Raw genomic sequence first — 17563 nt, 5'->3', positions numbered from 1 at the left:
TATGGATCAGGATCTTCTGCCTTCGGCTGAATGCCATTCCATTCTGTCGGTCGCAAGCTCTGAGCAGTCGTTGAGTTGACAGCAACCTTGGTCACATTCCTCCATTTTCTGTTCACCCTATGTCCATTATCCACTGGAATATCCGCAGCGTTCGAGCCAATCAGGATGAATTGTAGATCCTCTTACGATCCTACTCGCTGGTCATCTTCTGTCTTCAGGAAACAAAGCTGCGTCGCCATGACCGCTTTGTTCTCCCTCATTTTCAGTCCGTCCAATATGATCTCCCCTCTGTTGAAGGCACTCCAGCCCATGGAGGACTCATGATTCTTCTCCATGAAACTCTCCATTATCACCCAATCCATTTAAACACCTCCTTCCAAGCTGTCGCCGTCCGTCTTTCCCTTTCTGGATACACGTTCTCTCTTTGTACTGTGTACATTCCATCGTCCACACCAATGGCACGAGCTGATCTCCTTCATCTTCTTGGTCAGCTTCCACCCCCCTATTTGCTGGTTGGGGACTTCAATGCCCACCACCCGCTTTGGGGATCTCCACATCCTTGTCCACGTGGCTCACTATTGCTAGAAGTCTTCCACCAAGCGGATCTAGTTTGCCTCAACACTGGGGTCCCTACATTTTTGTTTGCCTCCACGACAAATTTATCTCATTTGGACCTTGCGGTCTGTACTGTTCCGCTAGCTCGGCACTTCGAATGGTTCGCCCTTGATGATACACAGTCGAGCGACCACTTTCCATGTGTCCGTAGACTGCAGCCTCAACTGCCATATATGCGCCCGCGACACTGGAAGTTTGCCCAAGCCGATTGGACACTTTTTTCGTCTCTAGCGACATTCGATGACCGTCACTTTCCCAGCGTCGACGATGAGGTCACACATATTACCGACGTTATTCTTACAGCTGCGGAACATTCAATACCACGCACCTCCGAACTGCCCCGGCGCCCCCCAGTTCCTTGGTGGAACGAGGCATGCAGTGACGCAATACGTGAGCGGCGACATGCTCTTCGCGTTTTCCGCCACCATCCTACTTTGGCCAACTGTATCCGCTATAAGCAGTTCCGTGCGCGATGCCATCGTGTCATCCGCGATAGCAAGAAGGCAAGCTGGAAATTCTTTATTAGCTCATTTAACACCTTCACTCCCTCCTCGGAAGTTTGGAGTCGGCTTCGACGGTTCTCAGGCCCGCCTAGTTTCTCCGCGGTCTCTGGGCTCACTGTCGCGCATGATACATTAGTGGACCCCGTCGCAATTTCTAACTCATAGGGTCAGCACCTTGCTGAGATTTCGAGCTCTTCAAATTACACGCCAGCGTTTCTCCCGAAGAAACGTGCGGCGGAAGTGCAAGCTCTTGCTTTCTCCTCTCAAAATCGCGAAAGCTATAATACTGTTTTCTCCATGCGGGAACTCACTGCTCCGCCCCAGGACGGGGTGGTATCCACATCCAAATGTTGCTGCATTTATCAACCCATAGTGTGCGTTACCTCCTTCACCTTTATAATCGAATTTGGACCGACAGTACTTTTCCCAGACGATGGCGGGAAGCTATTGTCGTTCCTGTTCCGAAACCTGGAAAGGACAATCATCTCCCCTCTAGCTATCGCCCCATTTCTCTCACGAGTAGTGTATGCAAGGTTTTGGAGCATATGGTGAATTGCCATGTAGCTTGGTGGCTGGAGTCCCGCAGTCTTTCAACACCTGCCCAATGCGGTTTCCGAAAGCATTCTTCTGCAGTTGACCATCTTGTTGCTCTCTCCACTTATATCATGAAAAATTTTCTCCGGAAACGCCAAACAGTAGCAATATTTTTTGATCTGGAGAGAGCATGTGATACCTGTTGGAGGACAGGCATCCCCCGCACACTGTTCTCTTGGGGCTTTCGAGGTCGGCTGCCCCTTTTTCTTCGCGAATTTATGACAGAGCGCACATTTAGAGTGCAGGTGAACACTACTCTCTCCCGTACTTTCTCCCAAGAAAACGGGGTACCCCAGGGCTCCGTGCTAAGTGTTGTACTGTTCGCCATTGCTATAAATCCAATTATGGACTGTCTCCTTCCCGATGTCTCGGGCTCCCTCTTTGTGGACGATTTTGTGATCTACTACAGCTCTCAACGGACCAGCCTTCTTGAACGACGTCTTCAAGGATGTCTCGATCGCCTCCACTCTTGGAGCACCGAAACCGGCTTCCGCTATTCTCCCAGTAAGACCGTTTGTGTTAATTTTTGGCGTCGTACGGAGTTTCTTCCAGCTTCCTTACATCTAGGACCTGTCAACCTTCCGTTTTCGGACGTCGCTAAATTCTTGGGTCTTATGTTTGACAGAAAACTGTGCTGGTCCTCCCACGTTTTCTATCTTTCGGCTCGTTGTCTGCAATCCCTCAACACCCCCCGTGTCCTGAATGGTACCTCCTGGGGAGCGGACCGAGTGGTCCTTCTCCGCCTCTATCGCACCCTAGTGCGCTCGAAATTGGATTATGGAAGCATAGTCTACTCCTCTGCTCGGCCGTCTATTCTTCGGCGTCTCGACTCTATCCACTACCGTGGATTACGTTTAGTGTCTGGAGCTTTTTACACCAGCCCTGTGGAAAGCCTTTATGCTGAGACTGTTGAACCTCCACTGTCCAATCAGCGAGCAGTCCTTCAGAGTCGTTATGCTAGCCATCTGTCTTCCATGCCTGCTAATCCGGCCCATGACATTTTTTTCGACGCCACCTTGGATGTAGGGTATGCAGGCCGCCCTTCCTCCCTACTACCACCGGGAGTCCGCTTCCGTCAACTGCTCCATTCTCTTTACTTCCGCTTTCCTAAAACCTTCTTGACAACTTGGCGTACAGCACCGCCTTGGCTCCGTCCCCGGACCTGCCTGCTCCGTGACCTTTGTCAGTTTCCCAAGGATGGTACCCTTTCACTTGTTTATGGTCGGGCATTTGCTGCTCTATGTGCACAAATGAAGGAAGCCACATTTATTTACACTGATGGCTTGAAAACATAGTTAGGTGTAGGGAGTGCCTATATTGTTGGTGACACCCCAAATCTATTTCGGCTTCCCGACCAGTGTTCGGTTTATACTGCAGAGCGTTACGCTGTTCTCCAGGCTGTCCACTACATCCGCCGCCATCAGCGGATACAGTATGTTGTCTGCTCAGATTCTCTCAGCTCTCTCCTCAGTCTCCAAGCTCTTTACCCTGTGCACCCTCTGGTCTACCGGATTCAGGACTGTCTGCGCTTGCTCCACCTAGGGGGCGTCTCGTTGGCGTTTCTCTGGCTCCCAGGACACGTTGGTATCTGTGGAAATGAGGCAGCTGATATTGCGGCCAAGGCTGCAGTCTCTCTTCTTCGGCCAGCTATTCAATTGATTCCCTTTACCGATCTACAGAGCGGTTTATGTTGTCGTGTTGTTCTTTAATGGCATGCACATTGGTCGACACTTCCCCATAATAAATTGTGGGACGTGAAAGCTCTTCCTTGTGCTCGGACCTCTTCCTCCCGAACGCGTCGTTGGAAGGAGGTAATTTTAACTAGACTCCGGATAGGGCACTGTCTTTTTAGCCATAGACATCTTCTAAGTGGTGATCCTCCCCCACTCTGTCCCCACTGCTCTCAGCTTTGGACGGTAAGACACCTTTTACTTGAGTGCCCCTATTTTCCTCTGTTACACGTCCGTCTACAGCTGTCGCCTGATATATCTTCCATTTTAGGAGATGACACACGCTCAGCCAATCGCGTTCTCGAGTTTATTATTGCCAGTGAGATGACGTCAGTCATTTGAAGTTCTTTTTTGGGGACAACCAACCCCCTTCTATAGTGGTTTTTAAGCTTTCCTTCTATTTTTGGTTTCTTCAATTTTTTGAGTTTCGTTCCCATTTCTGCCTTTCCCTAAGTCACAGACTGGGCGCTAATGACTGTAGCAGTTTTGTGCCCTAAAACCATAACAACAACAAAAAAACAAAAAAAAAACACTTGTCTTCATAATCATTCATGCATGTGTATAGTCTTCAACCCGCTCCAGTTCCATAACGATTGGAATTCAGGCACACGTTCATAGGACTTATTTTCACACGTAGAATCACCTCACAAATTGTGACATTCCTCTAGAATCACCCTGTATATTTTCTTTGCTTGAATGTTTGTAGAAGCCTAGTTCATGGCATCGAAGTAGTTGAAGCACCTTAATATTTCCTTTTCATGGGTTGACTGATGATCAGAATACTTACTTGCTGTGACAACATTGGGTAAGAAAACGTGCCACAAGAGCTGAAAGCAGGAGGTAAGAATGAAGAGGAAAATTCAACCAGTGGGATACAATGTGTGTTTATTATTCCTCTGTGGCTGTAGAGTTCTTGTCTTTTGTCATTCTAGGTACAAGAATTTTATTCATGAGATTTTCTACCACAAAGGCCTTTAAAGATGTTATGATCATGGTTGCAAAATTGGAACATGAGTAACAAGAAAAATCAGAAGACAGTTGCATGCAGGAATAAGTGTATAAAATTATTCAGAATTACAATAACATTTCCACAAAAGATGAAGCTTAAAAAACAATTAGTTTTACAGATTATTACCAGAGAATATAAAAATAGCCAACTGCTATCAAGTTGTTTCTTATGCAAACCCGTAGCCCCGCAAATTTTTCTGAGGGTAAAAGAGGCAGTAGTGAAGATACGAAACATTTCGTACCACTTTTGAATGGTAAAAGTTGACGGATACATTCTTTCCCAACTACAAATTGTTTCAGGTTGCCTAGCTGTAAGATGGAGCAGAATTTTGCACAAAATCTTTTTTGTGAAATGGAACAAGATAGTGAGTATGGGAAGGAAAATTTTACTTTTGGCATGTAGGTAACGGTCACCCTCATGTAGGTACGTCCAGAATTACTGTCTTGTGCGATGGAATGTCGTGATAGAATGTCAGTCACTGAATGTTCAAGGAAGCAGTCTAGCATTTGAGTTTGAACTATTGAAACAAAAACCTTTCTTAAAGATTTTGGTTCATTCAGGGTTTGCTAAAGAAAAGTGATGAATCCAGGTAAGAGGTGTCTTACAAAAGGGTAAATGGCTACTAGGGTATTAAACGTGAACATAGCAAGAAGTGCCTGCATCTCTGTGTGCAGCCTTAAGAGACAATAGAGGCTTCCTGTTAAAATGGTTGCTGGTTCCCATTCCTGGCACGTTGAGGGGCTCAAATTTTGTCAAACATGTTTAACTTGATCTTATTGTACAGTGAAAGCAAGTACATCATTGTAACATAATAACTTTTATCTGAAACTATAAATGTGGGTGGACTCCAAATAATGGAGTTGGCTCTGAGGAAATGAGTTGTCTTAAAGCTTAGTTTTTAGTGTGGTTTGTGCCTATTGATTGAACGCCAAGACTGTGGGCTTCATTGTTACCTTTACTACTCTTGTTACATATTAAATTGGTGATTACAGTTGGGGGTTTGCATTGTTCAGTGATATGCAGAGTGCAAAACCAAATTTTATGATGTGAGATGAAATGGAGAATCCTTCAAATTGATGTAATAACTACATTGAGGAGTTACCATCTTTTGGCCATACCTTAAGACATTGCTGAGCCATGTGTGATGGGGTATTAGTAAATGTTCCTTGAAGAATGACACACAAAATGGTTTTGCATCTACAACTGATCGTACCTCACTGACCATGTCTGAATTTTGCTGAGTACGCTGCTTGTCTTGATTCTCCAGCAACCGCAAGGATTGATGCTCTGTGCATTTGCTTAAAAACGGTGTAGAGGGAGGTTGCCCAAAACATACCTAGAATCTAAATAATTGCATGTCTTACCATTTGGGGGTTCAGACTGCATGCAGTGAGGGCTTCACTCTGTACAGGTACATGGTTTCATTTAAATCTCTCTTTCCCAAGTGTGTGTTCTTGATGCAGACTTACTGTGCATGTACTGACTCACTAAATGGATGCTAAAGTTGCACAACATTGAAAGGGTTGCACCAAGTTGGGTGATTGACAATGTTCGTTAGCATCAAAAGCATCAGCACTTTCTTCACTGTGGAGAGGGGATTTTCTTCTTCTTCTTCTTCTTCTTCTTCTTCCCAAGATTCCACACCAGTGATTGTATGGTATGGTGGCAGTAAGAGGGGAACAGTTTTCCTACAAAAATTTGGTAATTAAATAAACAGGAGAAAATTTGTGCTTCTCAGTGCCAAGACCTTTGTTCCTTATGCAATTGCACAAAGTCTCACAGTAATAGTTGCACAGTAGTGCACATACACATTAATACTCATGAAGCTTCCATTCACAGTGTAATATGTATGAATACATGTTTTGTCTAAATAAATCACTAGCTGCTTCCTATGGTAAATTTTTCTAAAGAAATCTGATGTAGTATGCCATTTCTGCAAGTGTGTCCTCTTGTTCACAAGATATCTATTAATATCAGTGAAATATTCATCGTGCACATTTTGCTTCATCTGTTTCAGTGCAGATAGGTGAATCCCATTACATTTGACATATTGTTTCTCTGTTCATCTCTACACCATTGACTTATTTAACTTTCACTTGCCAACATGTGCTAGGGCATGCCATCTCCTTTGTCCTCGTTACCCCTTTCTGAACATGGCTGCAGCTACCTTTATTTATTTTATTATTATTATTATTATTATTATTATTATATAAAGTAACATTCTGAACCTTAATATTATGTGTTGCTTGGTTAACAGATGAGACAACAGATCCTGCATCTCACCCATTTGTGTGGATTAGTAAATGGGTTGATTATTCAGATAAATATGGTTTTGGCTATCAGCTGTCTGATGATAGTGTCTGTGTTATGTTCAACGATTACACGAAGTTGAGTTTGCATCCCAATCGAAAGTAAGTACAGTACAAAGATATTTGCATGTAAACCAGTTTGTTAAATAAGATAGGCTCTCACTTTAACTTTTTTCCGTTCGTTGATCCTTGATTATAGGGCAGTCTTGATTACAGCATGTTCTTGGCATTCACACAAATTTGTAGACATGTCTGTCTGTTTTGTAACCATACCATTTCTGCTCATTCAACTCTTTAATTTTTTTATTTTCTAATTTTGGGCTGAAAAGCCTACAAATGCATTACAGACAGTTTAGCTATTTCAATTTTGCTGAAATGAAGTTTGGCCCAGATAGGGAACTAGATCAGTTTCATTCCTTTCTGTGCAAAGGCTGCATAAAGATTTAACAAACAAATGCAGTCAGTGTCTTCAGACTTTTACAGAGGTGCATGTTCAGTTTTGATGTCGTGTTGTTCTGTTAGTTTCCTTGCAGGTAACAAGTATTTGTTTCTTCAGGCATTGAGTACTGATAGTTAAATTTTACGGTGTATAGAAAGTACACAGTATGTGAGCTTGGAAGCAGATAATAAAGTTCCATGAGAAAAAGAATATACTTGATTCACTAACAAAAAAATTTCCTGGAAGCTTCATACATAAGGATAAAAATGTGAAGTTGTTGTAGTAGTGTATTTAGTGATGTAATCTTAGCTAGGCTTTTCGCTGACACTCTGCAGTGTATTGCAAGTAGAGGTGTTGCTCATTCTCCTAACACTAATTTCTGAAATCCCTCTTCTGATTTGGGATGCACTAGTAAACCCCAAATTCTTAAAAGAATTGAACCTCTATGTACAAAACAGTTGCAAACGTCTGATTGCTTTACAAATGAATAAATGGGTTAAATACTTGCCAATAAGCATGTAAGTGAGGAAAAGGTTTAGAAATACATTAAGTTCATTGGAAGTCACAAAGTACTCTCATGGTGAAACACTGGATGAATTTAGGCAGGGAATTTGCACTCCATTTTAAGGAAAGCTATTTTTTTCACATCTCAGTGTTTCACTTCCTGCCTGTCGTACAGTGATAAAATTTTGCAGGTACATTTATTGGTATATATGGGAACTGTCGGCAGAAAATGTTGCAAGTACAGTTAGTTGTAAAGAAGTAATAAATTAAAATGTCTGCCTAGTGATCAAGTTACACTGCACCAACAGAGAAAATGTAGTAAGTGATGAACTTTTTCCTTTCCTCATGTTGTGGATGGTGTCAGCAAGAAACCGTTCTCTAAAGGTTGGAGTTTACTCACCAGAGCAATGGTGAGTCCATTGGTTTGCTCCAGGGGTATCTTAAGTGGATACTGTAACACACAAAATATTAGCTCACTTTATTACAACATAGATAGAAATTACTGAACTTCGTACTCCGTTTGCGCAGGAATCCAATAGTGTTTAAAAGTTTTTCTGAACATTGACTTATCACTTGGTACAGACAATTTACAAATCTCTCATTCAGAGTATATTTAACAACTGCATTCACTTCTAGTTCTGTACAAGACAGTAATCACACAGCTAGTGTACTAGGCTATGCTGTTGCCTTTCTCAATAAACATTGACGGGGCAGAGTAGTACTGTGCTAGGCTGTAATTAGATGGGCGGTTGTGGCGGTGTAGCAACACTTGCAAGGCTGTGGCTATGTGTGGTTGTGTTGCAAGGTATCAGCCTTGGTTTGGCACCTCACCCTAAAGACGACACCACACATTGTGTGTAAAGTTTGTTGGAAATTACGTGGTCTCATTCTCAAATAAAGTAAAACCACAGTAATCTGGCAGTCTAGCATGTTCAGTAGTTTGGCATCGCTCTGTACGTACTCAACATTTCAGACACGCTCAGCAGTGGTCAACAATTAAGTCATGTAGTGCGAATAGTCATTCTAGTCGCAAGTAAAGTAGTGATGTAGAAATAAGGTTATGGAAGAATATAATTTTGATTCTTCAACAATAAGAGATTTTTGAAAAAAGGTTAACTTCAAAGGTTCGCCTCACAGACAGGCGCAGTAAAAGACATTGCATCACAAAAAGCTTTGAAAAAGGCCAAAATAGATCAGCTGCATAAAATTTTGTGCAAGTGTTTCTATTCCAATAGTTCTGAAAGACTACTTCATTGTTAGCAAGTGCAAAAGGCAAAGAGCTTTTAATGGAGTTAAAAATTTTATTGGAATTTGTGGAGCTTATTCCAATGCATGGATGACATTGGAATTGTGCAGGGGCTGGTTTTTAGCCTACTCTCCAGTGTCCAAATTGATCTCAGGGAACATATTTGCCACTAGCCTTCAGCAAATGCTACTTTCATGATTCAACCAATGGATTGGGGAGTAATTCGGAATTCAAAGTATCTTTACAGAGCTTCTTTTCAGGAGCTTATCAATTCAGACTGTTCAGTGGTCTTCCTTTAACTTGAGTATTAAAGGTCCTATTTCTGGAACATCTTCTACTCATAGGAAATCCTGGTGAAAACTCTGACCAAAAGCCTATGAAGAAACAGACTTCACTATTCCAAATGAAGGTAATGCTGTTGTTATATGGTTAAATGTTCATCAAAATGAAATGAGAAATTTGCCACAAGATGAAGTTTTGGACTAGATAGACTTTGACAGTCAGAACCACCTGCTGTTGTTTTCTTTGTCTTCAGTCCATGCTGTTTGATTCAGCTCTCCATGTTACTCTTTAATGTGCAAGCCTCTTTCTCTCCAAATAACTACTGCAACTTACTTCATTCTGTATCTCCTTACTGTGTTCATCTCTTGGTCTCACCGTAGGATTTTTACCCTTCGCACTTACCTCCAGTACTCAACTGGTGATCTCTTAATGTCTCCTCTCAACTAATCCCTTAATCAGGTAAAGTTGTCACATATTTCTTGTTTCCCCAATTCTATTCAGTACTTCCTCATTCATTATTTGACCTACCCATCCAATTTTCATCATTATTCTGTAGCACCACATGTTGAAAACTTTTTTTGATCTAAACTGTTTATCGTCCATGTTTCACTTCCATACATGGCTATGGTGTGGACAAACACTGTCAAAAAACTTCTTGATTCTTAATTCTTCAGTCAGTGTTAACAAATTTCTCTTCTTCAGAAATGCTACCTACATTTAATATCCCCTCTACTTTGGCTTTGATCAGTTACTTTGCTGCAAAACTCATCTACTACTTCATCTCATTTCCTAACATGATTCCCATAGCATAACCTGATTTGACTAATTTCCATTATACTTCTTTTGCTTATGTTATACATCCTTCTTTAAAGACACTGTCCATTCCATTCATCTGCTTTTCTGAATCCTTTGCTGTCTCTGATGAAATTAAAATGTCACTGGCAAACAGTTCTTATTTCTTTTCCCTGAACTTTATTTCCTATTCTCCTATTACAAATTTTTCTTTTGTATCCTTTAATGCTTGTTTAGTGTACATGTTGAAAACATTGGGGATAGGCTACAACCCTGCCTCACTCCCTTTTCAATCACTACCTCCCTTTCTTGCCCCCTTTACTCTCACAACTGCCATCTGGGTTCTGTAGAAGTTGTAAATAGCCTTTTGCTTTGTGCATTTTACCCCTGCGATCTTCAGAATTTCAAAGAAAAAATTCCAGTCAACATTATCAAATGCTTTATCTGAACTACACATTGGTCTACCTTTCCTTAACCTATCTTCTAAGAAAAGTCATAGATTCAGTATTGTCTTGCTTGTTCCTACATTTCTCCAGAATCCAAACTGATCTTCTCTGAGGTTGGCTCCTACCAATTTTTCCATTTGTATGTAAACAAATTGTTAGTATTTAACAACCATGACTTACTAAACTAATGGTTTGTTAATTTTCACACCTGCCAGCTACTGCTTTCTATAGAAATTGAATTACTACATTCTTCTTGAAGTATGGGGGTATTTCGCGTGTCTCTTACATCTTGCACACCAGGTAGAAGAGTTTTGTCATGACTGTCTCTCCAAAGGTTATTATTAGTTCTGATGGAATCTAGTCTACTCTGTGGCCTTGTTTTGACTCGGATCTTTCAGAGCTTTGTCAAATTCTCCTTGCAGTATCATCTCCCCCCATCTCATATTCATCTACATTCACTTCCCTTTGTATAATAATTCTTTAAAGTTCGTTTCCCTGCTATAGTCTGCTTAGCTGAGTGGTAATGTTGGCCTACCATGCAGTGGACCTGGGTTCTGTTCCCAGCCAGGTTGGAGACTTTCTGCTCTAGTGGACTGGGTGTCACCACCACCACCACCACCACCGTTTCATAATCACTGACATGCAAGTCGCCTGAAATAAGACTTGCAACTCGGCGGCTGAACTTCTTCGAATGTGACCTCCCAGCCAGCAGTGCCACATGGTCATTTCACTTCTCTTCTATAGACACTCCATATACTCCTTCGACATTTCAGCTTTTCTGTCTTTGTTTAGGTCTGGTTTACCATCTGAGCTCTTGATACTCATCCAACTGCTTCTGTTTTTCCCAAAGGCCTCTTCAATTTTCCTGTAGGTGGTATCTCTCTTACCCCCTAGTAAAATATTGTCTTCTAGTCATTCCTGCTTAACAAATGCGCACTTCCTGTCACTCGTTTTTGAAACGCTTGTATTCCCTTTTGCCTGCTTCATTTGCTGCATTTTTAAATTTTCTCTTTTCATCAGTTAAAGGAAATGTCTCCAGCGTTATCCAAGGATTTCTATTAGGTCCTTTTTTTTACCTGTATACTCCTCTACTGCCTTCACTATTTGATCATTTAAAGCTACCCATTTTTTTCTACGGTATTCTTTTCCCCTGTTGTAGGCAGAAGGTGCCTAATGCTCCTTCTGAAACTCTCAACCACCTTTTATTCTTTCAACTTACCTAGCTTGCATACCCTTAATTTCCTACTGTTTTCCAATTTCTCCTGTTTTAATCTACAGTTCATAACAAATAGTGGACAGAGTCTACAACTGCCCCTGGGGATGTCTTACAATTTAAAATATGGTTCATAAATCTCTGTCTAACCTTTATATAAACAGTCTGAAACCTACCAGTGTCTCCAGGTCTCTTCCATATATACAGCAAACTAGTGTTAGTGATGATTAAATTAGGCTCTGTGCAAAATTCTAACGGGCAGTTTCCTCTCTCATCCCTTTCCCCAGTCCATATTCACCTACTTTTTTTCCTTTCCTTCCTTTTCCTATTGTGGAATTCCAGTTCCCCATGAATCTGAATGTCTTTTCTCACCATACATTCCTTCAATCTCTGTATCTGCAGAGCTAGTTGGCATGTGACAGGTGTGGAATTTGTAGCTATCTTGGCTGTGATAATGCATTAACTATGCTATTCATAATAGCTTACCTGCATTCATGTTTTCTTATTCATTATTAAACTCATGCCTACATTACCTCTGTTTGACTTTGTATTCATAACGTGTATTCAACTGATCAGATGTTCTGTTCCTCTTGCTACCAAACTTCACTAATTTCCACTATAACTTAAACCAGCCCATTTTCCTTTTCAAATTTTCTAACTACCCACCTGATTAAGGGATCTAACATTCCACACTCTGACCCATAGAATACTGGTTTTGTTTCTCCTGATTACGACATCCTCCTGAGCAGTCCCCACCTGGAGATGAGACTGGAGGACTATTTTACCCAAGAGAATGCCCTAATCATTTAACCATACAGTAGCGCTGCTTGTCCTCGGGGAAAAAATTATGGCTATAGTGTCTCCCCCCCCCCCCCTGCCCCCACATTCAGATGTTTTCAGTATCAGCACAGCAAGGCCGTTTTGCTTGACTTTGCAAGGCCAGATAAGTCAGTCATCCAGACTGTTGCCCCTGCAACTACTGGTTGTCTGTCCTTTCCACAGATACTACTGTCGTGGTCGTACCCACGGGACAGCTATCTGTATTGCTGAGGCATGCAAGCCACCTCACCACTGGAAAGATCCATGGTTTATTCGAAGAAATATCTGATGAACTGATAGTACAAAGTGTAATATAGCCAACTAAACTACCATATATTAAATCTGGTGAAGAAGCGGTTTACGCAACAAACTCAACACCTCCACTTACCTGGAATGATTTAGCTGTCACAATATATACTTCAGAAGATTTGCTGAAAGCAGCAAATCGTACAACACTGCAGAACTTGTAAATTTGCATACTGTACGTAACAAGTTTTCGAAGAAGAAAATCAGACAAGACATTTGGTCTTATTTATAGTGAATAAAACACAGAAATACTTTACGTGCTGTAGTATAAAACATGCAGTTCTGTACTGCAGTACAATGCTGTACTATTCTAAACTTGTCATCAAATCTTAACATTATGTTACAGGATGTCGAAACAAGGCCCCAGGGGTAGACAACTTTCCATTAGAAATACTGATAGCCTTGGGAGAGCCAGCCCTGACAAAACTCTACCAGCTGGTGAGCAAGATGTAGAAGACAGGCGAAATACCCACACACTTCAAGAATAATATAATGATTCCAATCTCAAAGAAAGCAAGTGCTGACAAGTGTGAAAATTACCGAAATATCAGTTTAATAAGTCACGCCTGCAAAATACTAACATGAACTTTTCGCAGACGAATGGAAAAACTGGTAGAACCCGACCTTGGGGAAGATCAGTTTCGATTCCGTAGAATGTTGGAACACTTGAGGCGATACTGACCCTACGACTTATCTTAGATTAAGAAAAGGCAAACCTACATTTCGTGCATTTGTAGACTTCCAGAAAGCTTTTGACAATGTTGCCTGGAATACTCTATTTCAAATTCTGAAGATGGCAGGGGTCAACCACAGGGAGTGAAAGGCTATTTACAATTTGTACAGAAACAAGACGGCAGTTACAAGAGTCGAGGGGGCATGAAGGGAAGCAGTAGTTCAGAAGGGAGTGAGACAGGGTTGTAGCCTGTACCCGACGTTGTTCAGTCTGTACATTGAGTAAGCAGTGAAGGAAACAAAAGAAGAATTTGGAGTAGGAATTAAAATCCACGGGGAAGAAAGAAAAACTTTGAGAGGTTTGCCAATGACATTGTAATTCTGTCAGACAGAGCAAAGGGTCTGGAAGAGCAGTTGAATGGAATGGGCAGTGTCTTGGAAGGAGAATATAAGATGAACATCAACAAAAGCAAAATGAGGATAATGGAAAGTAGTCGAATTAAGTCGGGTGATGCTGAGGGAATTAGATTAGGAAATGAGACACTTAAAGTAGGGAATGAGTTTTGCTCTTTGGGGAGCAAAATAACTGATGATGGTCGAAATAGAGAGGATACAAAATGTAGACTGGCAATGGCAGGGAAAGTGTTTCTGAAGAAGAGAAATTTAACATAGAGTATAGATTTAAGTGTCAGGAAGTCGTTTGTGAAAGTATTTGTATGGAGTGTAGTCATGTATGGAAGAGAAACATGGTTGATAAATAGTTCAGGCAAGAAGAGAATAGAAGCTTTCGAAAGTGGTGCTACAGAGGAATGCTGAAGATTAGATGGGTAGATCACATAACTGAGGAGGTGCTGAATAGAATTTGGGAGAAGAGGAGTTCGTGGCTCAACTTTACTAGAAGGGACTGGTTGATAGGACATGTTCTGAGGCATCAAGGGATCACCAGTTTAGTACTGGAGGGCAGCGTGGAGGGTACAAATCGTAGCCCTAAACAAAGAGATGAATACACTGCAGATTCATAAGGATGTAGGGTGCAGTAGTGACTTGGAGATGAAGCAGCTTGTACAGGATAGAGTAGCATGGAGAACTGAATCAAACAAGTCTCGGGACTTGAGACAACAACAGCAACAGGATGTATGCTATAATTTCTTCATTACAAAACGCTGTTATTAGAGATTTGTTATAACTTTGAAGACACCAGAGAACACACGATAGAGAATCAGGCTATTCGCCCATTGTTTACCTTGTCTCTCTCGCTCTGTACACTACTATTTTTAGATTATGCTCATTAATCCAGAAGTTTTGGTAGTCTGACACCATCAAGGTCCCAAAGGTATTGGATTAGTGGGTTTCTGCTGTACTATGGTATTAAAATTCGGGTGTTTTTGCACAGTCTGTTACTCTGCCTCAACATATTTTCTAATGGTAATACTGTATTTATGTGAATCTAATGCACCCAGATTTTAAAAATTGTCAAAGAGAGTTTGTTGATACGTCACTGGCTGGCTAAATTTAGTTTACATAGTGCTCGAGTATGTGAACTCTCAGAAGAATAATTAGGACCCCATTGTCAACTGACAGTTATTATTAAAAAATAACTCCTAACCTCATTGCTTATATCGTATGCGCACACCATAAATTACATGCATTCCTAAGCATTATTCAATTATGTCATCATTACTGGGTATCCTTGGAGGAGTCTGCATCAGAAACATTTGATCTTTCCCGAACCCCGGAGGCATTCCAGAGCACATAACTTCACTGCCTCCAGAGTATTTAAAATATAGCATTTTTTGGATGATTTTACGATCATGGGTGCCTGGATGCTTTTCCAGGCAGGTGAAACAGTGAGTGGAGAGCAGAACATGTAATTTTTCCTGTCGGAGTCGATTCACAGTTTGCTTCACAAAACCATTTTTCCTTCTCCTGAGCATAACCTTTGAAAGGTTTATTTATACTAATGTTGAAGGTTTGTAACACACAAGTCATTCCATTGTTACTGGCTATTGCATCATAAGTGAGATGACTGTGAAATGGAGTAAGACAAAGTATTGGTGACAGTTCCCATACTTTGAGCCAGTCAAGTATTATTATCTGTCATGCATCCCTTCTCTTGATTTCGAACATCAGGAAACAGCTTTGCATTTGTAGGGGTCTTGGGGAGGGTTGTTTTCCACTTGAAGATCAAGAACGGCAGAGGTTCGGGCCCATCTAATGTGTTTGACAGCATTACAGTAACACACTTTAACACCACCATGTTTTGATGGTAACCACTTTTGTCCCCTTCTCATCAGTTGTGTAATCATGTCATATCAAACCAAATTGGTGTCTCCTCAGTGTTGCCTATTTGACCCAAAATTCATGTCTTTTTGAAGTGTGATGGTATATCCATGAAACTCCTTAAGTTTCTTCTCAAAATCCTGTGGGGGATTTGACATGTTGTTGTACAGTGTCTTAGAGATAAGCCTACCTGTTTCATAAAGCAATCAACCCATTGATCACTAGCCTTTAACTGTTGCCTCAGTATATGAAGAACTGCAGCCACCTCTTTTGCTTCGTTTCTTATGGTGTCAATTGTCACAGGTTCCCCATTCTTCCTTCTTTCACAGATGAATTCCAGAACTCCTACCTCAACACCAAGAAGACTTCCTTTTGCGAGGACCACTGAATCTCTTTCAAGACGCGGTGGTTGCAAATAATGCCAATTTGTTTCTTTCATAAGCAAATGTTACTCTCAGCTACATTGAACTCTTGTCCCACCCACCTGTTACCATATTTTTTAGCACAAAAGTGACTTTATGTTTGAAAGTAACTTCACACAATGTTCTTTCTACTTGCCTAAATTTCAACGACGTTGCTGGTGAACAACAAATTCATGTTTGTACTCAAATGTAATGAGCCACTGAATCGTATGTGCACCTCAGTTTTGAATACTGCATATAGTAAAAAGGTGTACATTAGATTTGTGTAAATACGGTACTTGTGTTATTGTGTTCAACTTTTACCCGTAAGGTAATACCACTTAATGAATAGATAGACAGCATTCAGTCAGTAATTATACAAAATACTGAAAATAGTTTATGCAGTTCTTATGCTGCAATTGATACAGGGCTTTGGTGCTGGTTATAGGATAGCGTTTTACTAATATAGATTCCTTGTTGAAGTATATGGTGAAACATGTTGGTGAATAACTGTCATAAGGTTTCTGCTGTGAGACAACAGCAAGCAGAAGTGTGAAAATAATTAGAATCTACTAGAATTTTTGCAGAAAAAATGCAAGTTCATGTTAAATGTTCCATCATTATTTTGTGTGCGTGTTTTATACTCAGTAGTAAATCAGTTCTGCTTGGCATACTTTCTATTAGAAGGGGCCAAATATTTTGTTTCTTCATCAGTGCTATATTTCTGTGCGTTTCTTGATAAGTTTTGTCGTTGTTGTTTCTTCAATATTTGCTCCGCAAGTTTGTAATAGGGCTGATTTCTGGGCTGTTCCCAAGCCAGGACAAAGTTTTTCATGATTTTCATCCAAGAGTGTGCAACAGACATAGCTTTGATCTTCTGCTTTTTCATGCTGGAAAGTGACAGGTAGAGAAACTTGAATTGAGCTGAGGCAGAATATTTTCCTAAGACTTCCTGGATTGCTGCTGCGTCATTCAACTTTCAGCATGAAGTAATAAAAATTTGTTTGCTGAAGAGAGCACAAAGATTCCAGGTTTTAGATTAGATTGCTGTTTAGATGAATGCAAGAATTCACTGAAGGAATATGATTCAGCATTTTCTGTTGTTTCGTCAGTGGTTTTGTTTATTACTTGATCACACATCGCACAAAGTTCTGTTGTATTAGTAGTTTTGTATCTACCATATATTCTACAGATTATTGTTTCTGATACTACAGTCTGATGTTTCAGATATGTTAAATAAATTCCTGAGCTGTTCTTCATTTATAACTGTTATTGTTATTGACAGTAACATGTGGGCTGGTGGTAGAAACTCCGTGTTTTTTGCGATAAGATAAATATGTGCAAAACTATTGTTCAAACAGAAACAGCAATAGTGATAGTAAGAGGTGTTTTAATATATCTAT

General features: G+C 40.8%; 1 protein-coding gene across 1 annotated transcript in view; it reads left to right on the top strand.

Moving 5' to 3' along the window:
- LOC126235717 (serine/threonine-protein kinase polo) overlaps positions 1-17563 on the top strand; it is a 70617-nt gene that overhangs the window by 27840 nt on the left and 25214 nt on the right. Inside the window, exon 8 of the mRNA XM_049944489.1 lies at positions 6709-6862. Within this exon, the coding sequence (XP_049800446.1) occupies positions 6709-6862 (154 nt within the window). The remainder of the gene's footprint in view (positions 1-6708; positions 6863-17563) is intronic.

The sequence above is a fragment of the Schistocerca nitens genome, chromosome 2, assembly GCF_023898315.1.
Source record: "Schistocerca nitens isolate TAMUIC-IGC-003100 chromosome 2, iqSchNite1.1, whole genome shotgun sequence".
Classification (NCBI taxonomy): domain Eukaryota; kingdom Metazoa; phylum Arthropoda; class Insecta; order Orthoptera; family Acrididae; genus Schistocerca; species Schistocerca nitens.
This window is presented reverse-complemented; position numbering and strand designations above follow the sequence as displayed.